This window comes from Perognathus longimembris, chromosome 4 (assembly GCF_023159225.1).
Source record: "Perognathus longimembris pacificus isolate PPM17 chromosome 4, ASM2315922v1, whole genome shotgun sequence".
In the NCBI taxonomy this organism is placed as follows: domain Eukaryota; kingdom Metazoa; phylum Chordata; class Mammalia; order Rodentia; family Heteromyidae; genus Perognathus; species Perognathus longimembris.
The window spans coordinates 91,339,694-91,360,205 of record NC_063164.1 but is presented as its reverse complement, the minus strand read 5'-3'; the positions used below and the strand labels follow the sequence as shown (position 1 = coordinate 91,360,205).

General features: G+C 39.2%; 1 protein-coding gene across 5 annotated transcripts in view; it reads left to right on the top strand.

The window, feature by feature from the left end:
• Wdr33 (WD repeat domain 33) overlaps window positions 1–20,512 on the top strand; it is a 111,776-nt gene that overhangs the window by 58,851 nt on the left and 32,413 nt on the right. The window contains exon 9 of one of the 5 annotated variants that reach the window (XM_048345663.1): window positions 2,718–3,921. The exons of the other annotated variants lie outside the window; for them this stretch is intronic. Within the exon in view, the coding sequence (XP_048201620.1) occupies window positions 2,718–2,728 (11 nt within the window). The 3' untranslated portion in view covers window positions 2,729–3,921. Of the gene's footprint in view, window positions 1–2,717; window positions 3,922–20,512 lie in introns of those variants that run through there. 5 annotated transcript variants of the gene reach the window in all.

Below are 20,512 nucleotides of genomic sequence, written 5' to 3'. Positions count from 1 at the left end.
ACAGAAGGCATCCCACAAAGTCCTGGATAGTAACACGTGTTATTTAAATCGTATATGTCAAAGAATGATACTAAAAGGAATAGCAGGAGTAAAGAACATATTGAAGTACATGGTTGATATGGGTGGATAGATAGTCTGGAGACTCTGTCTTTGAGAAATACTTCAAGTGTTCTGGATGCACAGAGTACAGTGTTGCACTGTGGTTGCTTCATTCATTTTTATCATAACATTGCCCAATTTTCACTGAGCATATACCATTTTCCCACAAACTAAAAATTTTACTTTACCACTTCGATTGAGCACATTATGTTCCCTTTTTGGCTTGGGAGGATGACAGTGACTTTTCCTTCATTTTGGGGTACCATTTGCTTCCTGGTCAGCACATCTACAAAATCAAGGGTAGGGAAACACTTGTGATAGTTCCCACAATGATACGAACACATCTGATGATACTGAACTCACATGAGCCTCTCCGCACCAGCTGTGCTGTGGCATATGTGCGTGGGAATGAACAACTTTTGGTTTTAGAATTTCTTTGGATTTTTTAGTTTACTGTTTCCTTGAGTGTGCCGGACAAATTCATGTACAACAAAGCCACAAGTAAGGTATATTCTAGTTTAATTTAAGAAGAGGTTGGAACTGATGAGTTGATTTAAGGGAGGAGATTATTGCATTAAGTTTGGATACTTAAGGGTACTATTTTCAACAATGAGTTTTGATAAACTTTACTGTTAATGTAAATCACATGTAAATAAATACCATTGTCTTGAAATGGAACTGTGACTTAATCTTTTAAACTTCACTAGTCTGCATACCTCCACTCTGCATCTCAGTCTTAGCTAAGGACAGTTTCACTCACAACATTCATCATGCATTTTCCCCAAATTTGGCCCATGCTGGCCTTGAAATTACCATGTAACCAGGGATGGTTTTCAGTTGGTGATCATGATTGTTGGGATTAGTCAGACATTTTCTACCATACCTGTCCTCTTTATTTTTGTGAATAATGTATTTGAGTATTTCCTGAGAACCACTGCCTGTTTTGTTTTTAGTTTGAGTTAGGTAAACATAGGTCTGCTGAGTTTATCTTACATTGATTTATATAGATTAAAAAAAATTCCATGGTCATTTGTGGGACTTGAACTCAGGGCCTGGGCACTGTCCCTGTGCTTTGGCTCAAGGTTACCACTTTGAGCCACAGTACCACTTCTGGTTTTCTGGTGGTTAACTGGAGAAAAGAGTCTCACAGATACTCTTGCCAGGGCTGGCTTCAAACTGTGATCCTTAGATCTCATCCTCTTGAATACTTAGGAATACAGGAGTGAGCCACTGGTGCTGGCTTTATTATGCGAATTTATAGCAGAATATTCTTTTCAGTGCCATATATTATTGGGTTTGTAGTATCTTGGAAAAAAATAAAAGCCCCCTATCCAGTGATGTATATCTTTGTGATGTGAGTTGTTTACTTGTACATATTTAATAAGACATTTTAATTTGAGTTGGATCAAGATCAAAATTTCGTGATAAATATTTGTATAGCCTAAAATTTGGTTGCTTTTTAAGCCATCATTTAGTGTATTTTTCATGAGTCTTTGATTTTTCTGCTTTTATTATTGGTGCTTCAAACAATATATAGTGAACCAGGTGCCATTGTCTCATGCCTGTAATCCTAACTACTCAGGAAACTGAGATTTGAGGATTGTGGTTTGAACCCAGCCTGGGCAGGAAAGTCCATGAGACTCTTACCTCCACTAAACTACAAATGAAGTCAGAAGTGGAGCTATGGCTCAATTGATAGAGCACTAGCCTTGAGCACAAAAGCTCAGCGACAGCACCCAGTCCCAGAGTTCAAGCACTGGGACATACCACCCACCTCACTCCCCAAAAAAGTACAATGAAATAAAAGTCATTTTTTTGTTCATATACAGACTTGAAATCAGGTCTTTGGCCTTGCTAGGCAACTGCTGTACTGAGTCACACCCCCAGCCTTTCTTATTTTTTAAAAGTATTTTCTCAAAGATTGCTTGTAATATAACAGGATTATAGTAGTGAGAAATAAATAAAAAGAAACATTTCCTTTAAGGTGAAGACTCAAAATGGCAGTGGTTATTGGTGCCTCTTCTCTTTCTGAGCTGGAGAATATATTGTGTTCATGTGTCCAGTGACTCCTATTCCTTAGACAATAAATACTTTGGTCATTTCTCAGACAGGTCTGGCTTTTACGCTGGCCCAGAGCAAGATTCTTCTATTGATACCTCCTATATTACATGGATGACAGGAGTATTATCGTTGCCCAGCTTTTTATTGGTTGAGATGGAATCTTTTACTTTTTTTTTTTTTTTTTTTTGGTGCCTTCTGGCCTTGAACTGCAATCTTGATCTGTTTTCTGAGTAATTGGGATTATAAGTGTGAACCGCTGCATGCAGTCTGAAAAGTTATTTTTTTGGTTGTTTATTTTTTGCCAGTCCTGGGGCTTGGACTCAGGGTCTGAGCACTGTCCCTGGCCTCTTTGCTCACTCTGCCACTTGAGCCACAGCGCCACTTCTGGCAATTTTCTATATATGTGGTGCTGGGGAATCAAACCTAGGGCTTCATGTATACGAGGCAAACACTCTTGCCACTAGGCCATATTCTCAGCACACCTGAAAAGTTATTTTTTAAGCACAGTGAAGACAAGAGTCCTTCATTCTGCCACAGTGCTTTTGATTTACTTTCAGTGGCCAACTGAAGATGAGAAGATGAGACCACAAACTGGTGCCTCTGTGGTCTGCACATCCTAACATCACAGATTTTCTAGAGTAGAAGGGCAGTTCTGCTTGTACATACCATCTTAACCAGTATTTTCTCTCTGGACAGGAAGCATTAATGAATTAGCACAGTATAGAATTCTTTGTTCTTGCCTCACCAAAATAATGCAGTTTGTTTGTACATATACATTGATGTGTTCTATAGAACACAATAACCACGCCATCAACATGTTTTTTCAGTATGGATTGTAAAGATGTGTTCCCACTACTTGGTTAACAGGAGTCTACTTAGACCTTTCTCCTTGTCTTGGCCTATGACTGGGAAGGTGGGAAGGCAGGTTGTGTAACATTTCTGGCCCTTTGAGTTCTTCACTTTCACAACCAGCTTCACTAGAACTACCATTTTCCATCAACCATGCTGAAGACAAGAAACACTGAGGTGCATTTTGTTCTCAACAGTCATTCCAGGCAACAAGTATATTCTCTATTCTGTGACTCCAGTGGAAGTAAGAATTGGAAATTGTTGTAAGGTTGATTCACACTGTGTTCCCTGGAAGGCTGAGCTCTGTATTGGGGAAATGCAAGGGTGGAAAGGTAAGGAAACAGTGTGCTGGATGGAGGAGGTGTTTTTCTTAAGGATTTCCACCTTTTGCAAAGGTAATAAACATTCATTGTAAAGTTTAAACAATTAGAATTAAAAAGCCAATCTCTTTTTCTAAGTTCACTACTCTTAATGGTTTCATGTGTATCTTTCCAGAGCTCATCTACATATCCAATTAGAAAAATCTCAGGAAGGGGCTAATACACATTTGTTTTCCTTACTACATACATGCTTTATTATTTTTCTGTAATGTTACAACTTTCTCTGTAACATTCCATAGTACATAGCTTCCACAACTTAACCATTCCTCATTGATAGGATTTGCAAGAGGGTTTCGTTAGGACAAAGTTTTGCACTATAGCTTCTTTGTCCCTTTATCTTTGTGTCTCCTTGTATGCATTTTCCTTTAGGATGAACTCCTGCCAGTAAATCAGTGGATCAAAGGATGTAAACTATTAAACGATGATGATGATGATGATGATGATGATGATGCCAGTCCTGGGGCTTGAACTTGGGGCCTGGGCACTGCCCCTGAGCTGCTTTGCTCTAGGCTAGCACTCCACCACTTGAGCTACTTCTGGCATTTTCTATTAATGTGGTACTAAGGAATCAAACCCAGGGCTTCATGCATGGTAGGCAAGCACCCTGCCACCAAGCCACATCCCCAACCCATACTTTATTTTTTTTCTTCTTTTGGTGGCTCTGGTCTTTCTACCTCCTAGGCAGGTGTTCTGCTTGAGCCATACTCTGGTATTGCCCCTACTCTTCCAGGCTTTTTTTTTTTTTGCCAGTCCTGGGCCTTGAACTCAGGGCCTGAGCACTTCCCTGGCTTCCTTTTGCTCAAGGCTAGCACTCTGCCACTTGAGCCACAGCGCCACTTCTGGCCATTTTCTATATATGTGGTGCTGGGGATCGAATCCAGGGCTTCATGTATAGGAGGCGAGCACTCTTGCCACTAGGCCATATCCCCAGCCCCTGCCCTTACTCTTCCAGATGTCATTGAAGATAGAGTTTAAAGTAGTTACAGTTCTGGAAAATCTCCACTATTTAAGTTTTTAACCTTATTAAAAATTATGAAATGGTATCCATAAGTAAAATTCTTTCTTTGCTATCATAGGACAATGAATTTTGAAATATGAAAACCTTTCAATCCTTTATCTTTCCCCAGAGACAATTCTTTAGAAACTGGTTTTTAAAATTTTTTGTCATAATTTTTTTTTTTTTCCTGCCAGTCCTGGGGCTTGGACTCAGGGCCTGAGCACTGTCCCTGGCTTCTTCTTGCTCAAGGCTAGCACTCTGCCACTTGAGCCACAGCGCCACTTCTGGCCATTTTCTGTATATGTGGTGCTGGGGAATCGAACCCAGGGCCTCGTGTATACGAGGCAAGCACTCTTGCCACTAGGCCATATCCCCAGCCCCATGTCATAATTTTAAATAATACTCTTTTCTGTCTTTGAATCTACGTGCCATGGAATGTGTTTTCTTTCAGTCCTGAAATATGAGGAATTCAGTGGTCTTACCTCTACCTCCTGGTTTTGTTATAATGATAAAATGTACTTATTTTAGTGGTTTCTTTATAGCTTGAAACATTCTTGAACTAAGTGCTTTAGACTACCAACTTGAAACTATTTTCTCTAATCATTAAGTACCAGAAAAAAATATATCTCACACTTTTTTTTCTACTTTCCTACCTTTTATTTCCTTTACATTGTCAGTGATTTTCTTTTTTTTGTGTGTGCTAGTCCTGGTGTTTGAACTCAGGGCTAGGCACTGTCAGTTAGCTTTTTTGCTCAAGGCTAGTGCTATACCACTTGAGCCACAGCTCCACTTTGGCTTTTTTTGGTAGTTAATTGGAGATAAGTCTCGTGGACTTTCTTGCCCTGCCTGACTTTGAACTGTGAACCTCAGATCTCAGCCTCCTGAGTAGCTAGGATTACAGGCTTAAGCCACTGGTTCCTGGCCATTGTTAGTGATTTTAAACCATTTTTATTTCTTCAATTTTCTGTTTTGTTTTTTTTTCTATTTAGAAATTCTAAGCCATGAAAATCAGAAGACAGTTTTTGGTATGAATAGTTATTGGTCACAAAGACAGTGTGATTGGGGTCTGAAGAGGAAATACTGTGGAAGTTGTTCTGCTTGAAAAATAGAAAGATCAAGTTAAGATTTCCCTAAATCTCACCTTATCTGCTGTTGAATACCATGCTACTATTTAGCATTCTGTTTTTCTAAAAACTGAATTGCTTGTCCATTTTTCTTAATGATACTAAAATTTTTCTTTTGTAAAAATTTCAGCTAATATTGCAGTTTAAGGAAAATATTTTTGTCTTCGATAGCATATTTCAACAAATTTTCTGCCTTCTCTAATTTTAACTAGCTTTTTTCCTGTGGCTGTGATTGCAGTTTACTGATTTTTGATGTGGTATCCTCGTAAGTCCACAATTTCTTTTAAGTTTAATAAAATTCAGTTTTTTCCCCCCTCTCAAAAACAGTACTTGGAAGGTAAGTTTCAAAATCCTTGTTTTTTTTTTTTTTTTTTTTTTTTGGCCAGTCCTGGGGCTTGGACTCAGGGCCTGAGCACTGTCCCTGGCTTCTTTTTGCTGAAGGCTAGTACTCTGCCACTTGAGCCACAGCGCCACTTCTGGCCATTTTCTGCATATGTGGTACTGGGGAATTGAACCTAGGGCCTCATGTATATGAGACAAGCACTCTTGCCACTAGGCCATATCCCCAGCCCCTCAAAATCCTTATTTTTTAGAGGTCTTCAGTTTGTCATTACATTTGTCTCATGGTTTGTCTGGTTTGTGAGTTTTTGTATTGAAGTCCTTTACATTGGAAATCTGATGCCATTCTACTTCTGATTTTCCTCTGAACATTATTTATCCTTTTTCTGTGAATTTCTATTTTTTTAACTATAAGTTTAGTTAAAACAGTCTGAGCGTCTTTCTTAGAATTCTTTAATTTTTGATGTCCTCTGTCATTCTTCTTTTTTTTTTTTCCATTCCTGGGCCTTGGACTCAGAGCCTGAGCACTTTCCCTGGCTTCTTTTTGTTCAAGGCTAGCACTCTGCCACTTGAGCCACAACACCACTTCTGGCCATTTTTTATATAGGTGGTACTTGGGAATCGAACCCAGGGCTTCATGTATATGAGGCAAGCACTCTTCTTGCCACTAGGTCATATTCCCAACCCTGTCATCTGTCATTCTAAGGATATTTGTTCTTTGCCGTTTCCCATTCTACTTAACCTTCTGGAATTCTTAACTGATAAGTATTGGATATTTTGGCAATGGCTATCTTGTGCTACTTTTTCTTTCATATTTTATGCCTTTTGTCCTTCTAAGTATTAGGAGAGAGATTTATCTTCTAACTACTATTTTAGTCTTCAATCTTTTTTTTGGCCAGTCCTGGGCCTTGGACTCAGGGTATGAGCACTGTCCCTGGCTTCTTTTTGTTCAAGGCTAGCACTCTGCCACTTGAGCCACAGTGCCACTCCTGGCCATTTTCTATATATGTGGTGCTGGGGAATCGAACCCAGGGCTTCATGTATATGAAACAAACACTCTTTCCACGAGGCCATGTTCCCAGCCAGTCTTACTTACCAGTCTTACTTAGCATTCTGATGAAATTTTTGTTTCATAAATCACATAGTTTAATTCCAGCAACGCTTAGTATTTTCCTTTTCCTTTTTTTACCAGTCCTGGGGCTTGAACTCAGGGACTGGGCACTGTCCCCGAGCCTCTTTTGCTCAAGGCTAGGAGCCACAGCAACACTTCCAGCTTTTTCTGTGTATGTGGTACTGAGGAATCGAACCCAGGGTTTCATGTATGCTAGGCAAGCACTCTACCACTAGGCCACATTCCCAGTCCCTCTAGTATTTTTCTAGTCCTGCCATTTTTCTTTTCTTTTTCTTGAGGCTTGAAATCAGGGATTCACACTCGCTAAGCAGGTGCTCTGCCCCTTGAGTCACACCTCCAGTCCTTATTGCTCTGGCTGTTTTTTTAGATAGAATCCTGTCTAAAAATAGGCTTTTTGCCTAGGTTGGCCTGGACCACAGCCCTTCTGTTTACATGCCACAGCTGGGACCATGCCCAGCCTTTTCTGTTTAGATGAGATCCTTTGAAGTTTTTTTGTCCTGGCCGGCCAGGAACCATGATTCTTCTTTGTAGCTTGGATGATAGGATCATGCCAGTATACCAAGCTACTGGTTGAGATGGGGGCCATAAAAATTTACTCTAAGCTAGCTTTGAACTTTGAGGTTCATGGTCTTTACCTCCTAAGTAGCTTGGATTACTGGCATGAGACTTTAGCTCTGGTTAGACTCCCCCCCCCAGTCATGGGGCTGGGGGTGGGCACTGTCCCTGAGCTTCTTTTGCTCAAGGCGAGCACTCTGCCGTTTGAGACACAGCACCACTTCTGGCCTTTTCTGCTTATGTGGTACTGAGGAATCAAACCCAGGGATTCATGCTTGCTAAATAAGCATTCTACCAGTGAGCCACATTCCCAGCTCTTGCCCTAGACATTTTATTATGGATAGTGGCTGGTTCTGGTTGTTTTTTTTTTTTTTTTTTTTTTTTTGGTTTGTTTTTTCTCCCCCCCCCCCCCTTCTTTCTGTCAAGATTTCTTTAAGCTGGGCAGGCTGCTACACCAATGAAAATAGAACTAGTCCTATATTTATTTTCTTTTTTTCTTTCTTTTTTTTTTTTTTTTTTTTTTTTTTGCCATCCCTCAGGCCCTGGGCACTGTCCCTGGCTTCGTTTTACTTAAGGCTAGCACTCTGCCACTTGAGCCACAGTGCCACTTCTGGCTGTTTTCTATATATGTGGTGCTGTGGAATCGAACCTGGTTCTTCATGTATACAAGGCAAGCACTCTTGCCACTAGGCCATATTCCCAGCCCTATTTTCTTTTTCTTTTTGGTCAGTCCTGGGTCCTGAACTCTGGGCTTGGGTACAGTCCCTGAGCTTTTCAGCTCAAGGCTATCACTCTACCACTTAGAACCATATCTGGTGGTTAATTGGAGATAAGATTCTCACGGACATTCCTGCCCAGGCTGTCAGATCTCAGCCTCCTGAGTAGCAAGGATTACAGCTGTGAGCAAGCCACCAACTCCTGCTTGTATGTCTGAAATCTCCAGTTATCTTTGGTTATTTGAATGGTAGGTTAGTATAATTTGTTAGTTAGCTTCTTGACATTTCTTTTGCAGTTAAGTCCACTCATCTAAAAGACTTACTTTTGTGTATGCATGTGGGGGGGGGGGGTAGAAGGGAAAGGACAGTCTTGACTGTGGGAAGCTGCCCTAATTGCCAAAGTAAGTGTATTGTGTTCTGAAGTGAATTGCTTAATTTTGTTTTCAGTCTCAGGTAGACTGACATTCTCTTTCTTTCCTTGTTCCCTCTTCTCTTCCCCTCCCCTTTATTCTTTTTCTCCTCTTCCCTTTCATTTTTCTATTTCACAGGGTCATGATGTTCTATTCCCTGGTTCATGCTTCTTTATTGCTGTAAGGCTTTTTCCAAGTTACTCTTGCTTAGTTTTTGCTTAGTTTTGAAAGCATTTGTCTAGCTATAGCTGAGGAAAGCTGTTGTGTTATATTGGGGATTAGGAGGTACCATCTGGACAAGGTTCCCCATGAAGAGTTCTGTTAGTTACTCTCTGAGCTGCTGAATCAACCCTTAACACAGCCCTGTCACTGTATTTAGAGCCTTTTTGAGGTCCAATAGTGATATATATTTGGGGGTTAATTTTTCTTTGATGTAGCTTAATCATCAGTCTGAGGACAAACTTTCCAACAATTTCTAACATTTGTGGTCAGTGTGTATCTGTCACTCCTTAGGAACTTGGTATGTCTTCTGCAAACTGTTGAAAGTAAATTCAGTAAGGACTTGTGTCGTCACTTGGCACAGAGACTCCTTTCACAGTTGTTCGCTTGTGAAGGTTTCCCTCACTTCCTTCCTTCTAGTTTCCCTACTTAAGAAATAAAATTTTAATATATGCTAAGGATTGAACGTGGGGTGCTTTCATGTATTAGGCAAGACCTTTACCTGACATAATGAAATGTAAGGTGATCCCTGGCATTGGAGGATCTGGAGGTAAGGTAGCAGTTAAAACAAGAAACTTTACAAATACTTTAAAGATAATACCTTTTTTTTGTGTGTTTCTTCCACCTACCCTCTAAAATGTTTTAGTATTCTTTAAAAATAGAGAAAATGTATAGAGAATGATTGGAAATTTATTCTGTAAACAGAAAGGAATGATTGATATATTCTTTGTATTGAAGAAGAAATTTTAGTTCCTTGGAATTTATAGTTGTAAACACATTATCTAACCTTTTTTCACATGGGTGTCAAACTCAGGGCGTTGTACATGTTGGAGTGCTGGGAATAAGATAAAAGGACCGTTTTAAGGGATCATTTAAAAACTGAGATTTATCATCTTTACTTTGGGGAAGTGCTCTCAAGTTCAGTGTTTACTATTTTCCACACTCTTATTGCTAGGTAATAGGTCTGTATGGAATAGGTATCCCATTTTGAGCTTTTCCAAGGAAACGATTGGGTCAAAATGAATATCTCACTCATTGAGTGTTGGAAACATAGGCAAGGCATGATGCTAAGTACCACATAGTTTATTTAATTTTTGAAATAATCCAATATTTGAATAGTGATCTCCACACAAAGGATTATCAAGGATTTAAAAAAAAATTGCACGAGGACATAACTAGTAAGTAAATCTGAGGTTTAAACAGATATGGTATACTCAGAATCTTTTATTACCAAGAGCTGTAGCATATGGATGTATATTAAACATATCTTTTTCTGGGGGGGGGCAGTCCCGGGGCTTGGATTCAAGGCTGGAGCACTGGCTTCTTTTTGCTCAGGACTGACTTGAGCTGCAGTGCCACTTCTGACCCTTTCTGTTTGTGTGGTGCTGAAAAATTGAACTCAGGGCTTGTAAGGCAAGCACTCTACTGCTAAGCCATATTCCCAGCCCAAACATCCTTTTTTAATTTCACATGTGACTGATTTGATATTGTCCTCTTGAGGAAACCTAATCTTTTGGCTGTTTCTCCCACAGTTCTGTTTTTGTTGGTCTTGAGACTTGATCTGAGGGCCCTGTGCTTGCTAGGCGTGTGCTCTACCACTTGAGCTGTATACCCTAGTTCCCCCAACCTTCTTTTTTCCCCCTCTTGCTGTGTAGACTAGACTGGCTTCAAACTTGATTTTCCCAGATTAGCCTTTCAAGTGTTAGGATTATTAAGTGTTCACCACACCTAGGAGTTATTTCTTTATGGAAGGGAAACTAGTTTATACGTAGGAATGAAAACTCTTAACAGTTTTTGATACTTCTCAAAGAGGCAGGCAGAGAAAAATAATGTTTTTGCATTGCTGGAAATCAGTTTCCTAGTAGGCTTCACTAGGTAAGTGCTCTGCTCACAGAGCTACATGCACAGCCCATAAATTTGGTATTTAGTAAAATATCTATAGTTCCATTCTTTGTTCTCTAGGCTTTTATTACATATTCATTTAATAAGGAACAAGAAGATGGCAATTTATAATACTTCCAAAGGAAACACTGATAATTTAATGCTTATGATAAAGTTTAATCTGAGTGACTGGGTTAGTATTTCCTTAATAAGGTATACTTTTTTTCCTTATTGATAGAACAGGTAGAATTTTTAATGCAATTTATGAGCAAAGAATTTTAAATTTCTTTTTCTTTTTGGCCAGTCCTGGGGCTTGGACTCATGGACTGAGTACTGTCCCTGACTTATTTTTGCTCAAGGCTAGCTCTCTGCCACTTGAGCCACAGCTCCACTTCTGGACATTTTCTGTATATGTGGTGCTGGGGAATTGAACCCAGGGCTTCATGTATACGAAGCAAGCACTTTTGCCACTAGGCCATTTCCCTAGCCCATAAATTTCTTATGTAGTTTTATTTCATGTCTACATGTATAATAAGGCCTTGGCCAAATAAAAGATTCTGTATTCAACATCCTTTCCCAACCCCACTTTAGAATAGTCAGAATTTTGTTCCACTTTCTTTTTGCAGCTAGTGAATTTATGAGGCTTTATATTTGTGAAGTGTTCCTTAGCAGAGATGTATTTGATAATTTTCTCAAGATCAGACTTGATGCCATGGATTTTGGGGAGAAAGATCACAGCAGTGCTGTTTGATCATAAGTGACTTGATCTTGATCAACTGCTTGAGGCAGTGTTTGTCCAGAAGGTCTGCTGTAATGGTAATTTTTCTTCCTCTTGATACTGTTTTTTTTTTAAAAGAGTAATGATATATAGTCCCCCCACCCCCTTTGACAGATGGGGAGTTACATTCCATCTTCTTTTGGTGGAGTGAGCTGCATGGGCAGTGGGGGGTGTTGGTCCTAGGACTTGAACTCAGGCCTGAATGCTGTTCCTTGAGCTGTTTTGGTCTACCATTTGAGCTGTAGCTCTACTTTCAACTTTTCAGTGGTTAATTGGAGAGTGGCTTTGAACCACTCCTCATCTCAACCTGCTTGAGTAGGTAGAATTATAGGCATGGACCACTGGCTCCTGGTTATTTGGTTTTGTTTTAGTTGAGTTTATTCTTTGAGTAACACAACCAAAAGAACTAAAAATTTAAGAAAGCCACAAAAATAAAGTCTTACAGTCATATGCAATATGGGGATGATTCTGTTGCACATTATTAGTATTTTAAGTGTACCAGCCACTGTGATCATTGCAAAATCAGAATATCTTGAATCTGAGAATGTTCCATTCATACAGATTGAGCTAGGATTATTACGAATTAAGAAAATGGAACATGTCCTTTTTTTTTGCCATTCCTGAGGCTTGAACACAGGGCCTTGGCACTGTCCCTGAGCTTCTTTTGCTCAAGACTAGCACGCTTCCACGTGAGCCACAGCACCACTTCCGGCCTTTTCTATTTATGTGGCACTGTGGAATTAAACCCAGGCTTCATGTGTGCTAGGTAAACACTGCCACTAAGCCACATTCCTAGCTCCTAAGAAAGGAGTTGGTGTTGATTTGAGTATATTAATTTGCTAGAAATATTGCTGATTGTTTGTTAAAATACATGAATTGATCAATGAAACAAACTGTAGGTAGCCTTTTATAGTTCTCAGGTATACTTGTCATGCTTCTGAGAAAATAATTGAAAGAAAATGTGAGAATATTCTTGAGTCACAAATTTAAAACTGTACATGAGTTAAAACAGCTGGTACACATGAAATGTGTCTCAACAACTAGAAAAATTATAGTGAAAATTTGTAATTTGTAGGGGAGACAATGATAATGGAAGTATAATAAGGCTCAGTAATTAAAATATAAGCTTAGATTTATTTTCAATTTTTGTTTCAGTTAAAACATTTCATGTCGGGCTGAGAATGTGGATTAGTGGTAGAGTGCCTAGCACTCCTGAAGCCCTGGGTTCGATTCCTCAGTACCACATAAACAGAAAAGGCTGGAAGTAGCACTCTAATGGTAGAGTGCTAGCCTTGAGCAAAGGAAGCTCAGGGACAGTGCCTGGGCTCCGAGTTCAAGTCCCAAGACTGATACTGAAAAAAAATTGTCATGTCTTTGTCAAGTATTTTCACACACATTTTTAGGTACTGTGTGATGTAGGATTTTAGTGCCATTTACTTAGGTGAGGAGGAACATTTTTGTCAGTCCAGGTAATCCAAGGTTTTGACCCTTAAATTTCTGAGTTACTGTTCAGTAATCCCTAAATCTTTACATTAGAATAAGAAACTTTCCTCATCCTGTCAGGCCATGTAAGACCCATAAAATTGTTTGGTATATGATAGCACATCTGTCATGGCTATCCTTGGCTCATCTGTACTGGCTAATTTTGTATGCCCCTAAAATGATGTTATCAATACCCAAATGGCTGTAGTCAGAAGAAAGGTTCCCCCTACCTGTTTTAATAATAAAGCTTGTGTGTGTGACATCAGTGCATAATTATTCCAAAATAGTACTTTTAATTACTTTACTAATTCAGTTCAAAAAGTCCCCTTTCCAAGGACTTTGGTACATATTAAGAAGTCTGCCATCCAATCAGTTATTCAGACAAATATTGCCGCCTCCAAATTTTCATTCTTTCTTTGCCAATTATTTGGAATTCTTATGCATTGTGATTTGATTTTTACTCTGACTTGTTTATTCAGTTATTTAGTTAATATGGACTAAACGGATAGTGATATTTAGGACTATATCTTTAGTATGATGGAAACTAATATATAAGCATCTCTTGGTTGAATTTTTCTTAGCTACGTATGCCTTCTAACAGAAATGGAGATAATTATCAAAATCCAATTGGAAGCCAGGCACTGGTTTTGTGCTTCAAAGCCACCCCTCGCAGGAAAGTCTATGAAACTTTTTTTTTTCCCCAAGTAAAAAGATGGATTTATTGGGGAAGTAAAAATTATACTTACCGGCCAGGGTCACTGCCCAGACTCAGGAGCTGGAACTGCAACTGTAAAAAGCAGGCCTGGCAGGCCAGGGCCGCAGCCCAGACTCGGAAGCTGGGACCGGGAGCCCCTGGTCACGCGTGGGGTCGGGTTATAAAGGCAAGCACCACATGGTCAAGCTTGCCACACACAGGTGGCCAATGAGGTTACAACACTTACAGAGCATGCCAGGTCACATGCAGGTGGCCAATGGGGTTACAATCTGCCTCATAGCAACTGTCTGAACCAACCTATCATTTTAGTTAGACTTGGTGCATGGGTTTGGCTGGGCTCATATGATGTAGGCGGATATGCCTACTCATGGCAGGGCACAGGTTTAACCTTGAATGTTTTACTACTCAGGTGGTCAAGCAGTTTACACAATCTTATCACAGCAAATGGGAACTTCCCTGGATAGGGTGGGGAAGATCTTAGTGAAGATGGAGTCAGCTTCTGTTCTCTTTAATCTGAGATGGAGTCAGTCTGACACAGCCAATGATGGCGCTGGCCAGATCTGACCTCCATATTACATTCCCCCCTTTTTTTCTTGTACATAAAAATCAAATCATTGATTTTTCTTTTGGAGAGCTTAATCTTGCCTGGATTGTAAAGTGACTCCACCCACAGGCTGCTGGGGAGAGCAAGGATGAGACAAGAGCCAGTCCAATAGGACTGCTGCTCTTAAGCTTGCTCCCAGAAAGAAACAGGTTATCTGTGAGGTCCACCCCCCAGGAGGGCTGCAGATGTTTTTACCTGTTTAAGTTTCCATCCAGTTACCTAGGTATCTGGCACACCTGGTGGCAGTTATGTCCTTCCTTTCTCTGAGGTCACACCCTAATCCATCTGGACACACTATGATACACTTGAACACACCTTCTACCCCAGGCATCGTCTGGGAGTGACTCTCTAGCCTGCCACACATGCTTTCCAATTTTCTTAATAGAGTGAGTCAAGTCCAGTCAACTCAGAGTAGTGGGAAGGTTACCACAGAAAGAACATTCCCCTAAAATCTTAGTTTCAGCAGATCCAAAGTGGCCTTCCGGCAGAAATCAGCTGTGTATGATGGAGTCCCATCTGCTTGTTCCATAGTAGGAGTGCTCAGGGTGGAGATGTAGATTCTTCCAGATGGCTGTCAGGCCGTCCTTGATCTTAACCCAATTGGGACGGGCAGGGGAGATGTAGTGGCAGCAGGCAGCAGCAGTGTCTCCAATAGAATGTTACACCTTCTGCTGCGTTGCCTGCAATGTGAAACTCTTATTTCTGATTAATCACCACCATCCCCCCCCCCCAAAAAAAAAAACACCTCAAAAAAACGAAAGTGGAGCAGTGGCTCAGAGTGGTAGAATCTTGCGCAAAAAAAGCTCAGAGAGAGCACCTTGCCTTGAGTTTAAGGGTCCTGAGTTTAAACCCCACCAATGACCAAAAGAAAAAGATCCCATTGGAGCTGGACACTTGTGTCTCATTCCTGTAATTCTAACTCCTCAGGAGCCTGAGATCTGAGGATGGAGCTTTGAAGCCAGTGACAAGCCTGTAAGACTCTGGCTTCAGTTAACCAACAAAAAAAGCTTTACTGGAAGCATGGCTTAAGTGGTAGGGTGCCTGATACTCCAGTATAGACACTTCTTCCCAATTTACACAATTTGTATACCTTTCCTTAGCAGTATTTAGTGTTTTCTGTAACCTTGTTCATGAACCTAAGTTCTTATTGTTTTTCTTCTTGATTACTGCTGTTACCTTTCACTCATCATGTGAGCACTGTGAGGCAGAGAAAATGATAGCGAGCCATATTTACCAAATATGTGTAAATAAGCTTGCCTGATTGTGGCATCTTAAATTCTTCTACCTTGGTTAGGATTATCTGTTGGCTTTATTTGTATAACCTTTGTATAACTTTAAGTTATAAGGAAATGCAGCCCATTTTCTGACCAACTGGAACTGTTCACCTTTTCACGTTGGTTTGGTAAAGGATGCTTACTGTAGAAATACCCCTAGAATATTACTTCACTGTCTTTTGGTTTTCTTCCTGGTAGTTTTTTCTGCTTAGGACTCTCAGTCATGTCTTCTGTTCATTTCTTGGTCCTGGTTGTCTGGTGGCACTAATGATTATTAATATAGCATAGGTGCAGCCTCCCTCTCTTCTCCCCTCCCCTCTCTTCTTTTCCCCTTCATACTAATCTTTACGAAATAGTATTACTTTGTTGTCCATTGTGACCTTGTATTATGGGCTCAAGTGATCCTCCTGTCTCAGCCTCCTCCATAGGTGGGACCATAGGTGCTATCACTGTGCCTGGCTTGCTACTTTTGTTTACCAGGCTTCCATCAGTCTTGTAAATATGTGTTTCTCTAGTTTTTCAAATCATAATTGTGTTCACTTATTTTTCTTGACCCTATGCTTCTATTCAGTTAGGAGCTCGTAGAGCTTATTTGTCCCCCCTGCACCCCCCTTCCTGTAAAGGACTTAGTATTACTATTTATGCATCTATGGGACACAAGTAACTCCCATCTCAGACAATTTCCCATCTCAGGCGAATTACCTTAAGATACTAGTGTTGAGGTGGAGGCCCTGGGAGAACACAGTTGCTATGCAGTTGAAGCATATGTGGTTATTACCTTCCTTCCCTTAATCTTTGATGAACACTCTCCAAAATAGCCTTTTAAAATAAGTGATTTACATTTTTTGAAAGCCAACAAAGAGGATTTTCTGGCTGACACAAAACACTGCAAATTGTTTCTGGTTGTTTTACTAGAAGCATATAGTTTTGGCACACAATCGAAACATGTTTGGGGGAAATATCATAGGTTTTCCTATTGTATCAATCTGATTGTATCTCCTTTCTAAGATCCTGAAAAATTTTTCAAAGTCTAGTCATTCAACTTGGCCAACATGAAAGTTGTGCTCTTCATTATGAATAGTACTCTTGTCAGAATAGTTTGAGCAAAATTTATGCCTGTGGGTTTTTTTTAAAACTTATTCACATTATGTATTTTGTTATACATTCAAAGAAAAATTTTCACTTTGATGTCAGCAGAACTTTAGTTTCATGGGCTAAAAGCTTATAAATTATATGCTTTATATCAGTTTTTAATCTACTTGACAGTTTCTTGTAAGACAGCCCTGTCAGTTTTCCAGGTAAGTAAATAGTTGGTACAAATCCATACAAACTGTATTATCTGCTTATGCAAGCATGTTTTAGGTAGGAATTTGGGGAGATTTTTTTATGTATCTGTGTCTCAAATAGCACTAAGTTTTTCAGTTTGATACCATATATTTCAAAGTTTATTTACCAATGTGATAACACATTTTCTGAGCCTCAGTTCTAATCAAATATATTCTATCATATTCTTGACTTTTTCCCTTCTTTTTAGAGAAACACAATACATATGTGGTAGAAATCTCGTTTGTGTTTTGTTCCACAGTCGCTTCTTTCTCTCCTTCCCCAATTATGCTTACTCCTGAATTTAGGTTCCTTATTGCCAAACAGAATACTGAGATAGCATTTTTCAGTTTCTTAAATTGGTCTATAATGAATGTAGAGGTACTCTTGACAAAAGAAGACTCAGGATCAAAGTCTCGCAAATATTTATAGCATATATTACAAGACTTGAAAGCTCTCAGGCATGGAAAAAAATGTGTTCATTAAAAAAATTCCCGACTGGGAATGTGGCTTAGCGGTAGAGTGCTTGCCTAGCATGCCTGAAGCCCTGGGTTCAATTCCTCAGCACCATCTTAACAGAAAAAGTTGGAAGTGGCTCTGTGGCTCAAGAGGTAGAGTGCTAGTCTTGAGCAAAAAGAAGCCAGGGACAATGCTCAAGCCCTGAGTCCAAGCCCCAGGACTGGCAAAAACAAAACAAAACCAACCAAAACCATCACCCACTTTAGTTGATCACCAAACCCCTTTACTATGATTGTGTGTGATTTTGCTTTGAACATACTTTGTGAAAACTCTGCAAAGACATATCTGTTCTAGAATTAAGTTTTAATTCTATAGTTTTTTCTAATGTAACTTTCTAGGTTTTGGTGATAAATATTCTAGTAATAATCACTCCTGGTACTGATTATTGGATCATGGTGAGAATCATTCCTAAAAGCAGAGTAAAGTGCTAATAAACTGCACATTTATTGACCAGTGCCCAAGTTCTTTATGCTCCTTATTCCTCCCAATTCTTTAGTCTGCAGGTCTTCTAAAGTGTTTATCAATGGTCCATGGCTTTGCTTACCCTATGCCTTAAGTTGATGTTACATTTCATGTTTTCATAGCTGGTAGTGGTCTGAGTTTACTGTTAATGTTTTAACACATTTTCTTGAGTGACAGTTCTTCAACTATTAATATTGTACATGATGGTACTTGAATTCTTTGTTTGCCTTTTTTCTTCCTGTATTAGAAAATCTTGGTGCTTTTTAAAGTTATGTATAAAAGAAAATTTTCTTAATACTTGTTCATATAATGACCTGATCCAGGAAAAATAAAATGGGAAAATGGACATTATTGCTGATCTTCAAATAAAAATTCATTATGTATTGGTTTTCAGACTGTTTGCCGAGCCTTTTGGTCAATGCCCTGTCTTAAGGCAGAGCTGCCTGCCTATGTGGGTAAGAGGCACTTTAGGATCGGATGAAATTGTGGAGGAGGGATGAGGTCGTGGGAAGATGCACACGGACACAACATGTACAGTACATTTTCACAGAAGCCAGGGAATCTCCTCTGAAAAAGAGTGTCCAAACTCACACTTGTGCTCACTGTCTTCTAGCTTTTGTCACACATTTCTGATGCGTCTAGGATGAGAATAATGAGTGGGAAGCCTTCCCTGGCTGAAAAATTCCATCACAGCCCTTCAACAAATCTTTTTAAATTAAAAAAAATTAAAGTTGCAGATTTACATTCTGCACTTGGCTATTTAAGGCATGATTTGTGGTAAACTGTCTCTAAAATAACTGCATTGGGTTTTTTTTTTAAAGTTTGGTTTCAGTTGATTTAGAAGACTAAACTTTTTTTAAAGTTAATGTTCCAGGGTTTCATAATCCCTACAAATACCTTATCAATTTCATTGTTCCTTTCTTTGAGTTTGAACATCCATGACAGGAGCCCAATAAATACTAGTATTAAACACACTAATTTTGAATTAATGAATGAGTGAACTAGTATATTAACAGATGCATGAAGAAGTGACCCAGTAAAATCCCTGAAGTCATTGTTTACCTTGTTTGATTTCAGTTTTAATGCACAATTAATGGCTGCTTTCTGCAACTAATAAGTTGAACATAATTTCTTTATTTTAATGCACCTCTAATTTAATATGGTAATAAACTTAAAAAAGCACTTCTATAGAATTTTGAAACTGAATGTGATAAGGTTAAAATTATGGATAAGATGATGAAAAGAATAAGTTAAAAAGAAGACACATGTGAATGATATGAACAGTAGAGAAGGAGGAAGAGCTCTTGTGCCTGACAATATGCACTTCACCTTGCTCTGTGTTGGGATACCAAATATTCCAGGGGGCATTCTAAGATATTTATGATGTGTTCCTCTAAAGGCAAGGAAAACAACAACAAAAAAAGATCTTTCTGGTGTTTAAGCCACCTTAGCTTTTTCTAAAAGCAACTTGAACACAATTTCTGGTGTATTAGGTACATAGTATACACAAAGCAGTATCGCCTGCCTTCAAGAGATGCTTAATTGTGTCATTATTTATGTAGCTGCAGTCCCAAGGGAACTGTCTTAGCACGCTAAGAATTCATGGAAAGTATCTTTTCCTCAGGCTTAACCTTCAAACATAACCCAGTGTGATTAGATTTAGAACCTCTTGGTGGATTTTTTTTTTTGGTAAATATTTTCCTTCCATATACTGATAACACAAAACAGAAGCTTTTCTCTGGGGGAGATACTTACAACTGAATACACCCAAATAATGCATATGGAAGGTGGATTTTTTTTTTAAGCAATGGTTGTTTTTGCAACAGTCATTTAGTATATAAATGAAGAAGTAATTGAAATCCCAGTCTTTCTACAGGGGTATAGACAGTTAAATTAATGAACTGCTTAGTTTAAAAAATGATATTTAGTTGGCTGGGAATGTGTCTTAGTGGTGGAGTGCTTGCCTAGCATGCATGAAGCCCTGGGTTTGATTCTTCAGCACCACATAAACAGAAAAAACTGGAATTGGCGCTGTGGCTCAAGTGGCAGAGTGCTAGCCTTGAGCAAAAAGAAGCTCAGGGACAGTGCTCAGGCCCTGAGTTCAAGCTCCTGCCCTGGGGAGAAGAAAGGAAAAAAATGATAATTAATGACATTTATAGACTTGGATTGCATGAAATGTTGTGGAAAGAGGGAGGGCTGAGAAAAAGAGGCTAAGCACTGGACTAATGCCTGTAATATTAGACACTAAAGAGGCTGAGATCTGGAAAATTGAGATTGAGGCCAGTCTGGGTAGAAATGTTTTCTAGATTCTATCTCCAGAATAACCAGCAAAAAGCAGTTGCTCACCTGGGAAAGTATCATTTGATGGGTGTTGCTGTGTTTTATCCTTAGCAAGAATCAATCTGATTACCTCTCAAAATAGTTAAGACAATTCTTTATTTGCATATTTTTTGGTGTATTATCCCTAAGTGTTTTTGAGAGATGGAAACCAAGTTATTATATTAGTCTCACCAATTACAGTTGAGCAAGTAGGGACATTTTATACTCACTTTTGTTTTTTGGATTTTTTTTTTTTTTTTTTTTTTGGTCAGTC